This window comes from Emys orbicularis, chromosome 1, assembly GCF_028017835.1.
Source record: "Emys orbicularis isolate rEmyOrb1 chromosome 1, rEmyOrb1.hap1, whole genome shotgun sequence".
Taxonomy (NCBI): Eukaryota; Metazoa; Chordata; order Testudines; family Emydidae; genus Emys; species Emys orbicularis.
The window spans coordinates 147,653,503-147,675,448 of record NC_088683.1 but is presented as its reverse complement, the minus strand read 5'-3'; the positions used below and the strand labels follow the sequence as shown (position 1 = coordinate 147,675,448).

Genomic DNA, 21,946 nt, shown 5'->3' with positions numbered 1-21,946 from the left:
AGGGGCACCTCCCAACCACAGTACACTACAGTACTGTACAGTATATAATGCCTTTTGTCTGCCCCCAAAAAATTTCTTTGGAACCTAACGTCCCGCATTTACATTAAATCATATGGGGAAATTGGATTTGTTTACCATCGTTTCACTTACAGTTGCATTTTTCAGGAACATAACCAGGTTAAGTGACGAGTTACTGCACATTAGTTCATAGCAGGACAAGGCTGTTACTTCAGAGGTGGGGGTGGTAGACTGCTGGGTCTGTAAGAAGAGTCTACAAAGGCAAGCACTCAAGGTTATGCCAGAATTAAGGTTGCTTGTACAATGAATGGACCTGTGTTTTTCCCCGTAGAAGTACTGACTTGTAGTACCTCATCATAAAGCAACTTTTTAATGCAAAATCACCTGAGATAGCACAAAGGGTTAATCCATGAATCTATTATGTTCCCATTGTATTTTTGATTCCTATAAATTACTATAAATATCTTTCTTTCATGGATATATTGCTACATTTACAAAATCATAGAAATGTAGCTTTGGAAAAGACCTCTAGAGGTCATCAAGTCCAGTCCCCTGCACGGAGGCAGGACTAAGTAAACCTAGATCATCCATGAGAGGTGTTTTTCCAACCTGTTCTTAAAAACTTCCAATGATGGGGATTCCACAACCTCCCTTGGCAGCCTATTCCAGAATTTAACTACTCTTATAGTTAGAAAGTTTTTCCTAATATATAACCTAAATCTCCCTTGCTGCAGATTAAGTCCATTATTTCTTGTCCTACCTTTAGTGGACATGAAGAACAATTGATTCTCTTTGTAACAGTCCTTAACATATTTGAAGACTGTGATCAGTCCCCTTCTCAGTCTTCTGTTCTCATGACTAAACATAATCAGTTTTTTAAACTTTTCTCCATAGGTAAATTTTTCTAAACCTCTTAGAATGTTTGTTGCTTTTGTCTGAATTCTCACCAATTTGTGCACATCTTTCCTAAAGTGTGGTACCCAGAACTGGACACTGTATTCCAGCTGATAAGTGGAGTAGAACAATTACCTCTTGTATGTTACAAACAATTCTCCTGTTAATACACCCCACACTGATATAAGCCTTTTTTTGCAACTGCATCACATTGTTGACTGATATTCAATTTGTGATCCACTATAACCCCCGGGTCCTTTTCAGAAGTATTATCACCTAGCCAATTACTCCTCATTTTGTAGTTGTGCATTTATTTTTTCCTTCCAAAGTGTATTACTTTGCACTTGTCTTTATTGAACTTCATCTTGTTGATTTCAGACCAATTCTTCAATTTGTCAAGGTCATTTTGAATTCTAATCCTGTCCTTCAAAGTGCTTGCAACCCTTCCCAGTGTGGTGTCATCTACAAATTTTATAAGCATACTCTCCACTCCATGATCCAAGTAATTAATGAAAATATTGAACAGTAACAGACCCAGGACTGACCCTGTGAGACCTCCACGAGATAGGTCTCCCCAATTTAACAGCGAACCATTGACAACTACTTTTTGAATATAATCTCAATCAGTTGTGGACCCATTATGACAGACTGCGCCCCTGTATTCACATCCTGCACACAATTGTAATAATCTTTGTACAAGGCATGCCTTGTGAGGTATCATTTGAAAATTCATAACTTGGTCAGCGTTGTCATGGTGAAATATATGTAGCAACGCTGTATGTGAAGTTATAAGATTTCCCTGGATGTTGTTATTAGCACATGTTCCAAATCCCACAGCCCCACCAGGCAGAAGTTGGCAAACAGGTCTGTGCTAAACAAAGGGTTGTATGCTTGTCTTACTTTGCATTTAAACAGTAAACAGCATCATAAAACAGAAAAGGGGAAGGGGGGAACAAAAAAAAGCTCTCATAGGTGAAAAAAACAGCAGGGAACATCCTTCCACACAGACTGTTTGTCTCCTGGTTCTCAGCTGGGGGATTATTCTCAAGCCTGCCCAGGAAAAGGGGTGTAGGGGCTTGGGAGGATATTTGGGGAAGGTAGGGCTCCAAGTGGCCCTCCCTAAATGTTTGTTTAAATCACTTGGTGGTGGCAGCGTTACTTAATCCAAGGAATAGGGGAGTTTTTAACCTAAGCTTGTAGAAATAAGTTTAGGGGGTCTTCATGCGTGTCCCCACGTCTGTACCCTAAAGTTCAGAGTGGGGAGGGAACCCTGACACCAGCCCAATGCTGAGTTTGGAGCTAGGCCTCATGGTCACTCTGCGGCAGCAGGAGACCACCCAGAGCTGTGTTTTGGGTCAGCAGTGATGTCAGTAGTGGGTGGAACCAGGTTTTGGTGTTTCCCCGACAGAGCTAGCAGGACTCCTCTCCCTGCAAGGCTATAGAGCAACCCAGAAAGAGCATCAGTTGGGGGATGCAGCCAGGACTCATGTGTCCCTAGCAGCAGCTGATTGTCTCTCCCTGCAGGCGATAGAACAACCTGGCCAGGTACTAATTCTGGGATGAAGCAGGTACTGAGGAAAAGAAGAAGCAGCAGCAGCAGTGTCCCTCTTGCAAGGCTGCAGAACAGCCTGGCAATGATGTTAAATTGGGGGCTGGAGACAGGCCTCAGGTATCCTCAGCTGCAGAGTGTGTCCCCATGCAGAGCTCTACGGCAGACTGGTGTTAGTGCTGGGCCTGGGGCTGCAGGCAGGGTCCCTGATGTGCACTGTGATTTAGTCCGTCCCCTTTAAATACACTGGCGCAAGTCTGTGTGCAGAGAAGGCCTTAGATTCACTTATGAACTTGAACAATTGCACATTATTTAGTAAAAGTGTCTAACTAGTTTGGTTTGCAGATGCTGTTGCTTGATAACTGTAACATTTACACTGATCTAGTTAAGCTTTTCAGTGAACACCTTGAGGCTGTGTATTAGTGTCTGTGAGAAACTGAGATGCTGCTGTTCCACTGCAGCTATTTTTTTGCAGCGCGGGTCAAGCAAGATAACACATTTATTAAGTTGCGGCAGCTCTTTGCAACGGAAGTCTCTATAGTCAAACCCACTTGGTAGCCACAATCTTAATGGAACATCTCACTTCAGTGGGGAGCTGGGAAACCTCTGCACCCATTTTGCACAAACACTGTACAGTTATGCCAATTTTAGATTACCACTAAACATTCCTGTTTACTGTCAATTGAACTGCCTTTATTGCCTGCTACAAATAGTGCTATTAATATTGATTACCCAGTAGAGTGGAAACTGGAAAAAAAATTCTGTTTCTTTTCTTTCAGAGAAGTATACTATGTGATTCTATGTTCTCAGACTAATTTCATGGTTTATTTCAGTTTTATATAGTTACTGTATATACTATGTCATGGGGAGATGGGAACAAAAACTTGTTGTTCTTTTGTAGAACTGAATAAAAACTACATCCACTTTGCTTGTTATGTTTTCACCTAGAGGAAAGTCAAATTGCTTTAGAAAACAATGGGTAATGTTAATTCTAAGTCAAATAATCTAAAATAGAAGTCATTCTCTCTCTCTCTCGCTCTCTGATTTGTTAATTAGATCTGGTCAAAATATCAATTATCGTCTGCAAAACAATTTGAAGGAAATGGAATAATGTTGCCAATTATCTTTTTGGTAGAGTGGATTTTTTTGTTTTTGTTTATTTAAACAAAATTCAGTTTCCTTTTTAAATGAAAACATGATTTCTCCTCTCCCCGCCCCCCCAGGTTTTCATTCTCCCCTTCTCCAGCACTTCTAGTGAAGAAAAGAGGGACAGGGAAGAGGGAAGGAAATTAATAATGAAAACCAAAAGTTTTCAATTCAATTTAAAATGACAAATTTCATTTTGAAATGAGAAATTTTGAATGATATTAAATTTTCATGAAAAATGTTTATATTATTTGAAATGGGTTTTGTAATTTAAAACCTTTTCAAAGAACAAACTTTGATCACTTCTACTTTTAGTCTTTAAAATGCTCTGTAAAAATTGGATCCAAAACTTAAAGACAAGAAGAGCTGCGAGTGCACTACTGAAAGTCAAACCACTTGATTAGGTGCCCGACTTTAAGAAACCAAATTTGAAAATATTGACCTTAAAATCTTCATAGGACAGAAATAATTGGGAAAAGACTCTGGAGTAGATCTATTAAAGAAACTAAGCTTTGTCTACACTTAAAATTTAGGTAAACATCACTACTTTGGTCAGGAGTGTGAAAAACCACACCTCTGACCAACATAGCTATGTTGACATAATTACCAGTGCAGATGTAGCTATATCAATGAAAGAATGGTTCTGTCAACACAGTCAACTTCGTTCAGGGAGATGATGTTCCCATACTGTCAGTGTAGGCTGTCTCCATAGTGTAGACACAGTCTAAAACACCACAATTCTCAGTGTTGCAGCACTATACTTTTAAGGTTCCTTGCCAACTAGTGGAATCCACATTGTCAAGTTAGATGTCCAGGCTCTCTATGCAATGTGTAGGGAGAGTTAGGCACCTAAGAATGGGATCCACAAAAGCCAACACATTAATTGGGGAGCTAACCAGTAGGAAATGCCAAGGAGAGGGTTGTGGCCTAAATCACATCTGTGAAAGGACTTTAAGAACCTACAGAATTAGGAGGCATCTGAGCAGGGATTTTGAGGATCTCAGTGGGATCTAAATGTTGGGCTTAGGTTCCTAAAATAGTAGTTAGGTGTCTAGGGCCTGGATCTATAAAGTTATTTAGGCATTGCTGCTCTCAGCACATAGGAGTCTACATTCCATTGAGAGTTGATTGTATTTAGACTCCTAAATCCCTAAATCCCTTTTGAAATGAGATTTAGACTACTAAATCAGTTAGGTGTTAAAAATCTTGGCCTATGTCTTTTTGTGGACTTAGCCCTCCAATACTATTTAATCTCACTGCTTTGCATTAATGTCCTCTTATCAATTTCTGACAGGTGCATTAGTAAGCATGGCTATGATCCAAGCCAACTGAAGTCAGTGGGCTTCTTTTTATTGACTTCAATGGGTTTTGGGTGAAGCCTGAAGTGAACAAACTAGAAAAGCAGTGATGATGCAGTAAATGAACAACATACACTCTTTACTCAACTAGTTACCATTATTTATAGTAATACTTCATGATAAATGTTCTAGAGAGGCCCCAGTTTGTTTAAGCCCTGAGATTTAATCTATTTCTTGGGGAGGACTCTTGCACCAGAAGGCACCACAATCCTTTAATGAGTTACTGGCGAATCTGTGCAAAAAAACAGTGCTTGCCTAGTAGAGCAGCCAGTAATTTATCAAGGAGGTTACATAAACATGAGATCATTATCATGCCTAGACATTTCTGACCTGGAATTCTCCCAGGTACAAGGTTTCTTGGGGAGTTTCCTGCACCAGGCTGGGAACTCCTCAAGTAACCTGTGTCCCTTTATTTACTTTTCTAGCTGAAATCAGGAAGTTCAGGAACTGCCAAATTAAATGAAATAAATGGCACTTGATCAGAATCAATGTTTGGTTAAAGCTTTATAATTCAGTGACTGTAGTAACACAGCTTGTCTTTTATGATACCTGTACCTGTCACTAATTAATAAGAGCCTAGCCAAGTAAATGCAATACACTGTAGCTAATGGAACTGTAGTTTAAATGTGTATATATTACATATGAAACCAAAGGGGTAATAGATATTTCAGTGATGTTATTAACTGCCTGTTATATAGCAGGGTAACTCGCTTTAAAACATAACCACAGTGTAATTACACAGTACTGGTACCCTATGTACTGTGTAATTACAGTCACTGGTGTAACCAAAAGATTGGCTTGAGTTTGAGTTTTGGGCAAAGTTCCAAGCCTTTAAAAAACACCAACAAGGAGTCCGTGGCACCTTAAAGACTAACAGATTTATTTGGGCATAAGCTTTTGTGGGTAAAAAACACCACTTCTTCAGATGCATGGAGTGAAAATTACAGATACAGGCATAAATATACTGGCACATGAAGAGAAGGGAGTTTCCTTACAAGTGGAAAACCAGAGTTGACAAAGCCAATTCCATCAGGGTGGATGTGGTCCACTCCCAATAATTGATGAGGAGGTGTCAATACCAAGAGAGGGAAAATTGCTTCAGTAGTGAGCCAGCCACTCCCAGTCCCTATTCAAGCCCAAATTAATGGTGTTAAGTTTGCAAATGAATTGTAGCTCTGCAGTTTCTCTTTGAAGTCTGTGTTTGAAGATTTTTGGTGAAGGATGGCTACTTTTAAATCTGTTATTGAATGTCCAGGGAGATTGAAGTGTTCTCCTACTGGTTTTTGTATGTTACCATTCCTGATGTTTGATTTGTGTCCATTTATTCTTTTACACAGAGACTGTCCGGTTTGGCCAATGTACATATCAGAGGGGCATTGCTGGCACATGATGGCATATATCACATTAGTAGATGTGCAGGTGAATGAGCCCCTGATGGTGTGGCTGATGTGGTTGGGTCCTCTGATGGTGTCGCTAGAGTAGATATGGGGACAGAATAGGCAACGAGGTTTGTTACAGGGATAGGTTCCTGGGTTAATGTTTCTGTGGTGTGGTGTGTAGTTGCTGGTGAGTATTGGCTTCAGGTTGGGGGGCTGTCTGTAAGCGAGGACTGGTCTGCCTCCCAAGGATTGTGAGAGTGAGGGATCATTTTCCAGGATATTAATGAGGCTGTAGATCGTTGATGATGTGCTGAAGAGGTTTTAGCTGGGGGCTGTATGTGGTGGCCAGTGGTGTTCTGTTTTTTTTCCTTGTTGGGCCTGTCCTGTAGTAGGTGATTTCTGGATACCTGTCTCGCTCTGACAGTCTGTTTCCTCACTTCCCCAGGTGGGTATTGTAGTATTAAGAATGCTTGATAAAGATCTTGTAGGTGTTTGTCTCTGTCTGAGGGATTCGAGCAAATGCGGTTGTATCTTAGGGCTTGGCTGTAGACAATAGATCATGTAATGTGTTCTGGATGGAAGCTGGAGGCATGTAGGTAAGTATAGTGGTCAGTAGGTTTCCGGTATAGGGTGGTGTTTATGTGACCATCACTTATTTGCACTGTAGTGTCCAGGAAGTGGATCTCTTGTGTGGACTGGTCCAGGCTGAGTTTGATGGTGGGGTGGAAATTGTTGAAATCCGGGTGGAATACTTCAAGGGCCTCCTTCCCGTGGGTCCATATGATGAAGATGTCATCAATGTAGCACAAGCAGAGGAGGGGCGCTAGGGGACGAGAGCTGAGGAAGCATTGCTCTAAGTCAGCCGTAAAAATGTTGGCATACTGTAGAGCCATGTGGGTACCCATAGCAGTGCTGCTGACTTGAACATATAAATTGTCCCCAAATCTGAAATGGTTGTAGGTGAGGACAAAGTCACAAAGCTCAGCCACCAGATGTGTCGTGGCCTCATCAGGGATACTCTTCCTGACAGCTTGTAGTCCATCCTCATGTGGAATATTGGTGTAAACAGCTTCTACGTCCATGGTGGCCAGGATGGTGTTTTCAGGAAGATCATCAAGGCATTGTAGTTTCCTCAGGAAGTCGGTAGTGTCTCGAAGATAGCTGGGGTGCTGTTAGAGTAGGGTCTGAAGAGAGAATCCAAATAGCCAGATAATCCTGCTGTAAGAGTGACAATGCCTGAGATGATGGGGCGTCCAGGATTTCCAGGTTTATGGATCTTGGGTAGCAGATAGAATACCCCTGGTTGGGGCTCTAGGGGTGTGTATGTATAGATTTGTTCCTGTGCTATAGCAGGGAGTTTCTTGAGCAGATGGTGTAGTTTCTTTTGGTAGTCCTCAGTGGGATTGGAGGATAGGGGCCTTGTGACAGTCCACGCTTCTGAGGTCAGGGCAGCGTGGACTATCAGTCACAGTCTGTCGCTGTTGGGCTGCCTGCTCTTGCTGATTCTCCAGCTGATTCAACCACTTCAGAAGCTTCTCTGTATCCATCCTGGATGGCGGTGGGGCTCCCGCCATCTATATTCCTTACACTGGACCTTTCAGCAGGTCCCGGGCGATGCCTGCATTCTCCACCACGTGTGAGAGTCCACACTCCTGGGGTCAGGGCAGCGTGGACTATCAGTCACAGTCCATAAAGCAGCCCTTCAGCACAGGGCAGTGCAGCCTAGCGACTGGAGTCTATAGCGCCCCTTTGGTGCAGGGCAGCGCGGCCTAGCGGCCAGAGTCTATAGCGCCCCCTTTGGTGCAGGGCAGTGCAGCCTAGCAGCCGGAGTCTATAACACCCCCTTTGGTGCAGGGCAGCGCGGCCTAGTGGCCGGAGTCTATAGCACCACCCTTCGGTGCAGGGCAGCATGGCCTAGTGGCCAGAGTCTATAGCGTTGGGGTGTGGCTGCCCTGGTAGGGGGGCCCGGGCCCACCCGACTCCACTGGGCCCCAACCCAGGGCCCTAGCAGTGGCGTAGCTGCTTGACACTGACTCAGCGGGGGGGTCCTGCCGAAACACGCTGAGTTTCCTGGGGTGGGAGGTACCACTCCGACACCCTCCCTGGGTCACTTCCTACCTGAGTCTGTGATGAGGTTTCCCATGAGACGTCGATTCCCCTGTGCTCGGCAGGTCCAGTCGTTTCCAGGGTCTCCTCCAGTCGCTGGGGTGCAGGCGGGCCGTGGACGGCTGAGATTCCAGGCGTATTCAGAGGCTGTGGCTGGCCCTCCGCAGGATCTTCTGTGGCAGGTCCTTCCCCTGAGGCCTCCAGCTCAGAATGAGCTAGTCTCCTTCCCTTTATACTGCTAGAGCACTTGGAGCATGCCCAGTCTTGCCAGGGAGGAGGGACTGTCACTGTCAACAGCTGGGGCTTAACCCTGTCTGGGTTAGTGTGGGGTAAGCCGACCCCATCACAGGCCTGTAGAATGTGGTGTTGGATAGTTGCCTGACAGCCTCCTGTTCATAATCCGACCTGTTCATGATGACTACAGCACCTCCTTTGTCAGCCCCTTTGATTATAATGTCAGAATTGTTTCTGAGGCTGTGGATGGCGTTGCGTTCTGTATGGCTGAAGTTCTGGGGCATGTGATGCTGTTTGTTCACTATTTCAGCCTGTGCACGTCTGCAGAAGCACTCTATGAGGAAGTCCAGTCTGTCATTTTGACCATCAAGAGGAGTCCACGCAGAATTCTTCTTCTTGTCGTGCTAGTAGGAGGGTTCCTGTGGGTCAGTGCACTGTTCAGTGGTGTGTTGAAAATATTCCTTGAGTAGGAGATGGCGAAAGTAGGCTTCCAGATCACTGCAGAACTGTATCATGCGCATGGGGATGATGGGGCAGAAAGAGAGACTCTGAGATAGAACAGACTCTTCTGCCGGGCTAAGTGTGTGGTTGGATAGATTAACAATATTGTTGGGTGAGTTAAGGGTACCACTGTTGTAGCCCCCTGTGGCATGTAGGAATTTAGATAGTTTACTGTTCTTTTTCCTCCGTAGAGAAGTAAAGTGTGCATTGCAAATGGCTTGTCTCGTTTTTGTAAAGTCCAGCCACATGGAAGTTTGTGTGGAAGGCTGGTTTTGTATCTGAGACTCCAGTTTTGAGATCTCACTCCACTGATGTGTTTGCTCCTGGGGTAACACCCACCAGGTAGTTTACATCCAGTCTAACCAGCACATTGTGACTGGACCATTCAAGTTAATGGCCATTAACAAACACAGTGAGCCATAGAAGAAGCTTATCCCCACTCAGTGAGCCTTCCTGTGGACACCTTAGCCAGAATAGGGGTAATGGCTGCCTCTGTGACTCATCATAGCACACAAGGGCATGTGAGTTGCTCATGTGACCCTGGACTCCACCTTGTACCAGTACTTTTCCACAAACTAAGACTGAGGGCATTCCCTCCACATGAGAGAAATTATAAAAGGCCCTGGAAGCATCTCCATTTTGCCACTTTCCTGCTCTGATCTCTGGACTATGGATTTACACTAAAAGGAGCATTCCAGCCAATGGCCTGAGGACCTTTCAATCTTTTGGAAGTTAAGTTACCGGAGACATTATAAGCCAGCAGTTTATTCCATCATTGCTTCAAACCCGATACAAGAACTTTGCAATGAGTGTATGCATTTTTTTTCCTTGACCCTTATAACTTTATCCTCTTTCTTTTCTCTTATAAATAAACCTTTATATATTAGATTCTAAAGGATTGGCAACAACATGATTATTGGGTAAGATCTGAGTTATATATTGGCCTGGCTGTGTGGGTGATCTCTTGGGATTAGAGGAACCCTTTGTTTGATTTAATTGGTTTTAAATAGCCACTCATCATTAAGTCCAGTGTCTGGGTGGTGAAACAAGGGCTGGGATACCTAAGGAGGCTGCATTTCTGAATTCTTCTTAACCAGTGTGGTGCCATAGAAGTTTACTTTTGTTACTGGCCTGGTATATTTGATGGAAGAAAAACCACCAGTTTGGGGTGGGTGTGACCTATTTTTCAGCGCTTTGTCCCGAATCTGGTATTCTCGGCTGGGAATCACTGAGGCACAGTGACAATTTGCTATGCCTTATGGGGCAAGTACAGCATCACATGATGAAAGCTTCTCAATCCCATCATTCCATGGGCATCCTACTAGATTACCAGCCACTTTTAAACTGTCCTGGTAACCTGCAACCCAGCCATCTCTGTCTGAAAGCATGGATCCTGCACTGCTGTTCAGTATTGTGCTGTGCGTTATGACCACAAGGATGTAAAAGGAGCCCAATGGGGGGCTACTTGGCTGGGGCTTGCCTTGAAGGAGCATATTAACACTGAGACACAATAATGTGTGTTGCTGTTGTGTGCTGAGCCTGGTATTGTTTGCTTGCACCATGCTATGAACCTTGTAATGATTGCTGCGTGTGCCCGAAAAGTAACACATTTGAAATCACTTTTTAAAGTAGCACTTGGTAATATGACCAAACTGACATCCCTGAACAGTAACACAAGAAGCCCACACAAGTGTGTGTGTATGGAGGGGGAGAGTGTGTGACAAGGAGTGTGTGTGTGTGAGAAAGGGACAGAGATGGAGTAGCTGTGGGGGGGAGAGTGAGTGTGTCAGCACACTGTCTCATTAAGTTCAGACAGCAGCTGAAAACAACCAATCCTGAGACAGAATCTGGTGCAGGGCAGTTTTGTTGGTGGCAGGAGCATTGTAGTGTGTACACCGCCAGTTTTATCGACAAAAGTTGCCTTTTCCTGACAAAACTGTGTAGAGCAGAAAAGGCCGAAATCTAAGATTCCTCCATTTTAAGAGCACTGTGGTGTCTGGGTTGGATTCCTGCCAGAGGTGAAAGTGGGCTGGTAGGGGCTGGTACAGCATACCAGTAAGAAGTGGTTGCTGGTCCAGGCCCGTACACAGCCAACGTTAAAGTGCTGCCCCTTTTGTCCCACCGCGGGGGAGGAGGGGGGCAAAAGGGGCAGCTGCCCCAGGGCCAGGCAATGTAAAAGGTGCTGCAAATGCGACAGCGGCCGGAGCACCGGGCCCTTTAAATCACCGCTGGAGCCCCAGGCGGTGTGGGCCGGGCAGTGCAGAAGGGCTGGCTGGGAGAGGCTGACCCCCACATCCCCGCCCCTTCTGCCTGCGGCCCCGCCCCTTTCGGGGGCCTGAAGCAGGGCCTTGTACCGGAAAGTCCTCTATGTTACTTTCACCCCTGGTTCCTGCTTTTATTCCCACGTCACATTCTAGTGGCATTTCCCACCATCTGCCCACTGACCCAAGTCAGAAACTGTCTTTGTCCCATGCCTGTTTTTGCTCTTGAACTAGGCACTAAAGTGAGTAGTAAAAGGAATAAAAGAGACTATGAGAATGATGATACTGAAGCCGTTAGTTTCAAAGGCTCTTCTGATGTTGATTCTGATTTTGCTGATGCCAGTGCTGCTCCCACTGGTTCTTCTAGTGACAATGTTGCTGTGCCCATGGCAATTAGTTTTGTTGTAGGGTTCTGATATGGAGGGTTCTGACAGAGACTAGGGAAAATTCAGAAGATGAAGCTGCAGAGAGGTTCCCCTATCTCCTTCTGTGTAGTCAATATGTTACAGAAGTCCTATTTTAGAGAACAGATTGGCAAAGATCCCATCCTGAGGAGGAGTAAAACTGTATTCTAAAAAATGTTTGGACACCAGCTAAGTCTTTGGTAGACACAATTGTTTACAGCAGAAGTTCAAGCATCTCAGTGGTTCCAACAAGGCATTGAAATTAACACCATCGGCCTCATTAGTTATTCAAACAACTGAAAGTCCCTTTGTTCTGAGCGCCTTGTGCAGGGGCAGCGCACTTCACCTTAGCACAGTGAGAGCTTCCTGTGCAGATGCAGCTGGAACATCGCAGAGTAAAGAATTCTCCCTCTCTCTCAGCTCACATTGACCATCTTCTCAGAGGATAGACTCTCAACTCTCTTCTTTCCCTGAGGACATCTATATAGGACTGAATACACAAGTGCACCTCTTAAAGTTCTATTCCAGAAATCCACTTGACAGACCTCTGGACATATACACAGGTATTGCCACCAAGTGGTCTTTGGTCTTCCTTGTTAAAGTAGATAATTGGCATAGCTGTGATTTACCTCTCCTGTCCTGTTCATTATATCAGTTGTAATTGGATTCAATGCATTTATAACTTTTATATTTTTTAATTCTGGTAAAACTTAGTACAAGTGACAAACATATTTGGGATGTAATATTTTGAGCAGTCCCTGTAGCATTTTGCTTCTGCATTTATTGCTGTGTGTTCTATGTCATTCTATTGCAAATATACAAGATCACTACCAACCAGGGAAGGAAAGCAATGGGATACATATATGGATTTCAGAAAACGCTTTGGTAAAAAGTCTCAAGAAATCTTATTGTAAAGTTAATTCGAGTTGTCTTAGAAATCAGCATTGTCTCTTGGACTGAAAGCTTGCCAAGGGACCAGGAACAAAAGCTAATAAATATAATATATGGAATGCAGGGTATGCAGCTAATGGGGTGGGTGTGGGGGGTTAAAAGAAATTGGTGATAAATTCTCTCATTATTTCTGTGGATCAGGGTGTAACTAGCATGTTAATAACATTTTCAAATGATATTAAAAGAAAAGGTGTTCTGAGCTCTAGAGGAGTTGGAGAAGTCATATCAAGGGGTCAGAAATATAGACAGGGCCCAACAAAATGAAATCAAGACAAACATTTTATTCCCATACAAAATATGTGCACATGAAATCTTGCTGACAGTCCTTACATATGAATTGTGGAGAACACGGGCTAGGCATTTTTGGTGCAGGGTTCTTGCCCTCTCACTCAAAGCCTGAGCTTGTTGACTATTGTTGCATGAGGCAAAACCCATCCGAGCTGTTTAGGGTCTGCAGGGTGAGCAGGAGTAAAAAGTATGAAACCTTTTTTTGCTAATAAAGACAGCAACTAAATACACACAATAGAATGAATTGGTTGGGTAAGTGCCATTTTTACACATTTTTGGAGAGTGTGATCATCCTTTACAGTTGTGTTTTTGGTGGGGAGTTGCAGGGAATCAAGTTGCTTTATTTCAGTTTTCTTAGGGTTTGTTTGGCTTTAGCTATTGATATGTTCTAACAACTTTTCTTTTCAGCTTAACTAAGTTTTCTGGAAGCAGATAAAAATGATAAGAATTACCTACTGAACTCCCTGCTCAATATGAAATTTTAATTCATCCCAATATTCTGGCTTCCATAGACCAATCTATTAGGGCATAATAAAGGTTGTGATTTATTTGTTTGTTTGCTTTCTGTGACAGAAATACACAGCTCTGTCATGTCAATTCCTCATTCAACCCCATCACCCACCTCAGCCCACCAAAGAAGAGTCTAAATTTTCTATCCTATATCCCCCCCAGAATGAGCGAGCAGGAGGTGACCTACTCAGAACTGAAATTTCACACTCCTACTCAACAGCAAAGCAGACAAAGAGCTGAGATCGCCAAGAACAAAGGTACTTGCATTGCAAGCTATTGATTCTATACGTGCTGGAGTTTTACTTAGGACCACATTAAGACATAGGCTCTAGAGGCTCATGCCTAGGACCCCATCTCCTGGAGTCATGTGATTACATTAGAATCCCAGCTTTAATTAAAAAAAAATTCTAGCCCTCATGTTTGTGAAAAAAAAGAAAAAGGCTAAAAAATGTGAATTGGCCATAACCAATGCACTTACACCTGCTTGAATCTGCAAAGAGCTTGAAACAATGGCTCTGAGAAGTGTGAGCTGCCCTATTCATTTCAATGTGGTGTTAACTTCTGTCTGAGAAGGGAGTGGATTGTCCTGCCACTGTTACTCCAAATGGGCAGTGATACATGGGAGTGGGAAGTTGGAGCTACATAGGGTCCCTATGTTCTGGTCTGGCCGTACTGACCATAGTCAAAGTACTTCATCGACTATCTGTCGATTGTTTCTAATGGGGTATTTCAGGAGTTGGAAAGTTCTATGTTTGCTTTCTATTGTGCTTGCTAATGTCATGGTACTGGGAGACTTGGGATCCAAATGCAGGAAATAATCATGCAGATGTGGAGAGTTCACAGACTTACCAGCCAAAGAGGAAGTCTGTTTTCCCTACCACTCATTGGTTGTCAGAATTATTGAGCTCTTATTTTGCAGGTTGCTGTATTTCACATCCACCTCAATGTTTCATGGCATAAGCCAGCTGCTGGGGGTTAGGAAGAAACTTCCTGTATAGGCAGGCTATTCCATAGTTGTCCATTATTGGGAACTTACACTGTCCTCTGAAGAACTGATATGGGCCACTCCTGAAGACAAGACAGTGGACTAGATGGACTACTGGTCTGATATTCTAAGGAAATTGCTGGGTGGGTTCTGGCTTTGAGAATCTGCCGCAGTCTGGACAAGCCCCAGTCTGACCCCAGGGTCTCAGGAGAGGGACTCGGTTTGCCTGTCTTTGTTCTTGCTCTCTTTATTAGATTCTCCTTCTCCTCTGTGGAGGATCTTTGCAGTAATCTTTGGAATCCTCTGCTTGGCTTTGCTGGTAACATCAGGGCTCTTGGGTGCTCTGGGTAAGTACTATAGAGAAGACACTAAAACCCACGTTTTCAAAAGTGGCCACTGATTTTGGGGGCCTCAATTTTTTAATGACCAATCTGATACACCTTAGGCCTGATATTTCTGTTGTGCTGAAACTCACCTCTCCCACTGGCTTATGACACTGGTAATGAAATAGATTTTAATCTCTGGGTCAGAAATTCAAATCCAGGTCACTTTGAGAGATTAAAAGCACAATTTTTTGCCATCTGCTGGCAACTGGATGTGAAATGAATTGTTTATTATTAGCATTGCAGTAGCACCTAGAGACCCCACTTCATTTTGCTAGGCGCTATACAACTATATAACAAAAAGACAGGCTCTGCCCCAACAAGCTTACAGACCAAGTATAAGACTATACACAAGAGGTGGATACCAATGAGCAGGTGTCCATCTCAACAACCAGCACCACAGCTGGGGGTGATTATCTCCATGGTTCACAGTCTCTGCAGGAAGACTAAAATGTGAATAGGTCATGGAAACAACTCATCTCTCATACCAAATGATGTTCTCTCCAAAACAAAGAGGAGGCACATCCATGGGGCAATGTAGTGAAGCCGGCAGTGTCGGTACCAGTGCTTTACCTGTGCCACAGATAAACAATGATGACCCATGCTGTTCAGATTGGCAGTTTGTCGTCTTTCAGTAACACTACATTTACAGAAGGCCAAGATCCCATCTAAGAGATGGAAAATACTAGTTTGCTGATCACTGCTCATGCTATGCTACTCCATACTGTGTAGTATGAAAATCTTTGTGGTGACTGAGAACTCTGTAGTAACAATTTGAGCCCCCAAGGAACTGGGATGGCTCCCTCTTTATCATGGCCCTTACTGGGGCATGTTGTTGCTTGTCAGCCTCTCCTACTTAAAAGGAAACCTTTATCCAGTATTCCCTTAACTCTCTCCAGAAGTAGACACAGCATGTCTGAAATCATTTCCTATATTCCCACAAATGGCAAGGTATGGAAGTTTGGAGTAGGTGTGTCAGGGGAGATCGCACACTGAACATTGGCATTTGCATTCAGGGCGCCCAAGCATATGGCTTCACAGGAGACCCCAGATTTCCTTGAACAGGCCTTGAACATTAAACATATTTTTTAAAATGAAAGAAGAACCTTCGTCAGGCTGCGTCTGACGAAGTGGGTATTCACCCACGAAAGCTTATGCTCCAATACGTCTGTTAGTCTATAGGATGCCACAGGACTTTTTGTCAATCTTAGTAGTGTAATTTTTTTAAATTGTTTCTTTAACATCAAAAATAATTGGAACTGGAAATAATAAACTTACATCTCTTTGTCCTTCTATCTTGCAAGCCATTGGGATGTTATTTTCTGATTTTACGTCTAGTATGCAGATGGCAGCAAAACTTCAGCCAGCAGCAGGGAATTCTGGAAAATCTTACCTGCCAGCAAATTATTTTGGAAAACCAAACTCGTGAGCTACAGGAAATCCTAGAAAACCTCACATCGGAGAGAGATCATCTTCAAGTCCAGAATACTAATTTCTTGAACACTTTGCAGTCAAAAGGTACAGGACCTTGCCTTTGGCAGACAACTGTGATTCTTGTATTTAACTTTAGTCTTGGTAATTTTCAACAGAACTTCTGAAACAACTGATAATATACATAAGGGCCTACATTTTCTGTTGACATAACTCTATTGAAGTTAATGGTATTTTGCCAGCAGAGAATTATCCCATTATGTGTTGCAGGAAGAGAATTGGATGAAAATGAAGACAAATATGTTTTTTTTTAATATTATAAAAACTCTTGAATTAATTTTTCAATTAATATTATTCTACCTACTCCATACAGGAACATTAAATCCTATCTCAACACAGAATATGGTTCTTAATCAACATCAGGTGCTAATGAACAGAGAGATTGAGGGGCATTATGCGAATTAACTCACCAGCTGTTCACCTCTGGAGAGCAACATTCAAATGCTGTATTTCTAGTCACAAGTAATATGAGTTTGTTGCAAATAGTTTCTCAGTCATTATGGCCCTTATTAAACAAAGCACTTGAACATGTTGGTCAATCCCATTAATTTCAGTGCAATGTAAGCATGTGCTTAGGAGCTTTGCTGCATTGGGGCCAAAATAACTTAGGGTAGGTCCACATTTAAAATGCTACAGCAGCACAGCTGCGCCACTGTAGTTCTTCAATGAAGACACTACATCCACCAACGAGAGGGTTCTCCCATCAGTGGAGGTAATCTACCTCCCCGAGAGATGGTAGCTAGGTTCTTTCACTGACCTAGTGCTGTCTACAGTGGGGGTTAGCTCAGTTTAACTATGCTGCTCAGGGATGTGGATTTTTCATACCCTGAGTGACATAGTTAAACTGACTTAATTTTCTAATTGTAGACCAGGCGCTAAGAATGCTGTAACATGTTCAGCTTTGCTAAACTGGGGACTCTTAATGCAGTAAGCATCTGTGTGCTTCAGTCAGCTATTTGTACATGAAATTTCAGCAAATTCAACATTTCCCAGAGTAAACTGATTTTTGGGGAATTTTCCATCACACATTTCAATGGATAATTCCAAACCAGTTCTACAGCTTGCCTTGTCACTCTCACTAGAAAGGGAGTGAAAACTTGTAAGGGCAGCCTGGAGTTCTGGAGGAGTGGGCAATTTAAGCTTCCACTCTTTCTGCTTCAGCCCCTCACTCGTCCCCTTCCAGCACACCCAACTGCTTCTCTTCACTTCCCATAGCCACAGGATGCCTCCTCTTTGTTCTCCTGTCACAGTGTAGCTGGTCCTGGTCAATAGACCAGGCCTAGTGCCCCTGTGTCACAGTAGGTGAGCCTAATCCAGCCAATTAGAAGGGGTTGGGGTACATCTGGGACTATAAAGGACTACTAGAGGCCAAGCAAAGGAGAGAGTGATTGGGCGAGGCAGTGCCTATGGATGGAAAGCCAGGGTAGAGTGGCGCTAACTCCTGCAGTGAGTCCCAAAGGAAAGGACTAAGTGCTCAGGGAGGCAGCCCTGAGTCTACTGCTCCAGGAAGGGAACTGAGCTGACTAGAGCTGGGAAGCTGCCTGGTGCAAGGTGCTGGAGACTCTGGGGGGGTGGCCCTGAAGCCTGAGAAGAAAGAGTGAATTAAAAGATGATTTTCTGTTTGTTTACTCACTTGTGCAAGAGAACAAACCTGCTTGGAAGAGTCCTGGCATAGCTGAACATACTTGGCTGATAGCTGGAGCGAGTGGGAGAAGTTTCTCATGCTAACATCCTCCCATTAACTTTCCACCGTTTTACTCGTGCGTTATGGGGCAGGGACTGTTTTTGTATTTAAGCAGTGTTGTAGGGAGCACTGTGATGCTGGAGGGAGTGTCTTTCACATGGGCTAGGTAAACAAGAACTCCTGAGGTCTCCTGCAACAAAAGCAGACCCATTTCCCGCAAACCTGATAAACAGGAATATTGTTCTAGTATCCTGCCAGGTTAACATTTGGCTAAAAAATATTAACTAACTACATTGTGCCTAATTAGATACAATTTATTCTTTACAGTCTCACATAAGCAAATTCTCATTCTCAAATATAGCACGGCTGTGCTCTTTAACAGTTATTTCAACTCATTGTCCCTTTATAAAAATGTAATGAGCAGTTTGAGATCTTTGTTTGGAAATTGCTATGTAAATGACAGTAAAGAGAGTAGCAGACATCTTGAGAGTGCTGTCTGATGGTTACATAAAGTACATGAGGACATAAGGACATATGGTGTCTAGACTGTACCTGTTCCCGGTGTATAGTGTGCTAAGCAATTTTCCAAGGAAAATGACACAATCTTATCTAAGTACTAATAACTAAAGCTGATCAACAAATTTCCCTCCACCAGTTTGTGATGGATAATTGCCTCTCTTCTTAACTGTTTGCAGTATTGTAGCTGTGTTGGTCCCAAGATATTATAATGACAAGGTGGGTGAGGTAACATCTTTTACATAGGTGGCACATGAGTCTTCCATTTGGGAAGGCTATATCCAGGAGTATCAGAAGCTCCCTAGAAGTGGGGGGCCCACCGGTGCCCAGACCGTGGCCCTGTCCCCCTCTGCCCTTCCTCCAAGCCACACCCAGGCTTCCTTCTCCACTCTCAAGACCCACCTGACACTCACTCAGGGAGCAACAAAGAGCTGGGGGCAGATGGGTGTGGCAGGGGAAGCAGCAACAACTGCAGGAGGGAGGAGATCCCATAGGGGGAATATGGGGAGGAGCAGAGAACAGCCAGGGTGCAGGACATGACCAAACAATAGGGTGAAGACAGAGAACTGCACCAGGGGTGTGTGGAAAGGCAGGTAGAGGGACGAGAAGGCCCACCAGCCCAGTGCAGGCTGATGTAGGAAGGGGAAGGACCACCAAGGGAGAGCACGTGCGCCCTGGTACACATGCACATGGGCAGGAGGGGAAACACTGCAGCTGAAGGGCGGGGGAAAGCAGGCAGGCAGTGCAGCACCACGGGGAGGGGCAGAGCGGGGGGGCAGAGCCATGGTTCAGGTGCTGGTTCCCCCCACACACACACACACACTTCCAGGTAGCCTCTGGAGCTCCTGCTCGCAGGATGCAAAGATGGCAGGCCAATGCACCTCCAAAGGGAGGTAACCCGCATCTGGAATTTCCCCCTACATGGCCAGCCTTTTTTATTTTGAGGAGGTTTAACCTCTTATACATGCTGCCCATAATCTTGTATTGAACCAACTCCTTTTGGTGAAAGATACAAGGTTTCGAGCTACAAAGAGCTGCTAGTTAAGAAGAAGAAGAAGAAGCTGTGTGGCTCGAAAGCTTGTCTCTTTCACCAATAGAAGTTGGTCCAGTAAAAGATGATACATCATCTACCTTCTCTCTCTTTCTTGTTAACAGTTTTCTCAAAATTAGATTTATTTGAAATGTTTCATTTTTTATGAAAAGTTATAACTTTTTTTTTAATGTGCAATCATTTCCCTTATCTTGCTATCTCTTTGTTTACCCACTCATTTTCCCTTTTAATATTTTTACCACTAAAAATGTGGGAGAGAAGGGGAATGGGAGAGGGGGAAATAAAAAAAATCTCAGGAAATTTTGAAAAACAATTTTTAAAATTTCTAAGAAAAATTAAATTGGTATTTTTGACTATTAATACTAGACATTGTAGAGTCAGAGGGTGGAGTATCATTATCAGCTCTCAGGTGGATTTGTTGGAAAGAGAACCCAATCTCTAACTGACTCTCACTCAGATCTGACCCTCTGTACATATCTTTTCTCCTGAAGGAGACAAGTGCATCATTTGTCCAAAGAACTGGATACAGCATGGGAAGGACTGTTATGAAGTTTCATCTGGTATGAAATCTTGGTCTGTGTGTAAAGAATATTGCTCTTGTCTGGGCTCCAGACTGCTGAAGATAGACAGCAAGGAAGAGCTGGTAAAGGCTATTTCATTTCTTTAGAATTCCTGTATATCCCAAACTACAAATAACTGATTTGTCAAAGATGGGAGAGGAAGAGGTTATATAATGTATTGATGTGTCATGTTGCCATATGATTTTATGGGGAAAATACATACCAAATTGGACTGATACAAACAGTAAAATTGTCCAAACCCCTCAGTGCTATTAACTTATCACTTTCCATTCATCCCTCCTTGATAGCCGTGGAAAATAAGATTTCTCTTGATAACAGTATCTTTTCTACTCATGATATGGACACTGGCATGATCTGAATCCCTCATCCATACCAGCTGTATCCTCAGTTCCAAAGGGACCCTTAGCTAATCTCGTGTATTGGAGAAGTGGAAAGAATTTAGAATTATCACTGATTTAAGCAGTTAAAGGAATTGAGAGTATGGCTTCACTGCAGTTTTAACACAAGTTATCTACACTTGAGTTATTTCTCTTGAATTAGCCTAGCTGGAGTGAGAGCAGACACAGTCTGAAATAACACTGGAGCTGCTGTGTCCACACTAGCACTCAACTCCTCTATATGTACCACCAAGACTTCTGGGGGCGTATCCCATGATTCTTAGCACTGCAGTAAGCTGAGTTGCTCTGAGTTCTTTCCCAGTGAATTGTGGGAGAACTTCTCTGCTCTTTCTAGGCACATGGGGATAATTGTTCTCTAATGCCTTCCCACTAGCAGTACGCAAGTGGAGCTAGCCTGCATCCAAACTATAGAGTCATCATGTTAGCAGGAGATGAGATGTGTTAACTCAAGGTTTAGCCTATGCACCCTGGCAGATCAGAAAACTCAAGTTAAAAGCACTGCAATTAAGGATTCTTGTTTGTGGATGGGACTCTAGCTCCCATGCAGCCCCCTCAGTTGGAATCACTGTACCTTTAATGTATTCCTCCATGGAGAGGAGGGGAGGTAAACTGGGGAAAAGTGTCTTTATAAAAAAAAACCCCATATTATGGCCCCTTTTCTGGGTGTAAGGAATTCTGTGATTAGCCAGCTGGCAGTCGGACCTACATAGAACATTAGCCATATTCCTTTCCTTCGAATCCATATAACTCTAGGAAGGGCAGAAGACTGAGTTGTGTTATTTTTTTTAAGAGGTGGTAAAACATTATTTTCAAATTTTTGAATAAAACTATATTGTTTGAAAACTTTTTTTTAAACACAACAAAAATCAAATTTTCAGTGTTCTAGTTTTATAGGTTTTCTGCTCCTCCCTTACCGCAATCTATTTTCCAACTTGAAAAGTGGGCAGTAAAGCAAAAAAAAAAAGGGTACTGCAGGGGAGAGGTTTTTCATTGCTTCTCCCCCTTTCTTTCTCTCTCCCTCTCACTTCTTCCCCACTTTTTACATGGGGGAAAAGAAGGAAAAATAATAAAGTGATGAGGGGAAAAGAGTAGAGATGGGGGGGAGATAAAAATCTGGAAACCAATAATCAAAAAACTTTTCAGTTGTCAAAAACTAAAATGGAAAATGAAAAAAGATGTAGCTAGTATTGAAGAATCTGTGGCAAACATTTTGATTTTGGTGAAAATGCATATTTTATGGAACAAATTATCAGTCAAA

At 43.3% G+C, this 21,946-nt stretch overlaps 1 protein-coding gene across 1 annotated transcript in view; it reads left to right on the top strand.

The window, feature by feature from the left end:
- The first annotated feature begins 13,762 nt into the window (after positions 1–13,762).
- The window catches only part of LOC135887813 (killer cell lectin-like receptor 2), a 94,623-nt gene continuing 86,439 nt past the window's right edge, over positions 13,763–21,946 (top strand). Inside the window, 3 exon segments of the mRNA XM_065415619.1 lie at positions 13,763–13,856; positions 14,839–14,931; positions 16,306–16,480. Coding sequence (XP_065271691.1) covers positions 13,763–13,856; positions 14,839–14,931; positions 16,306–16,480 — 362 coding nt within the window.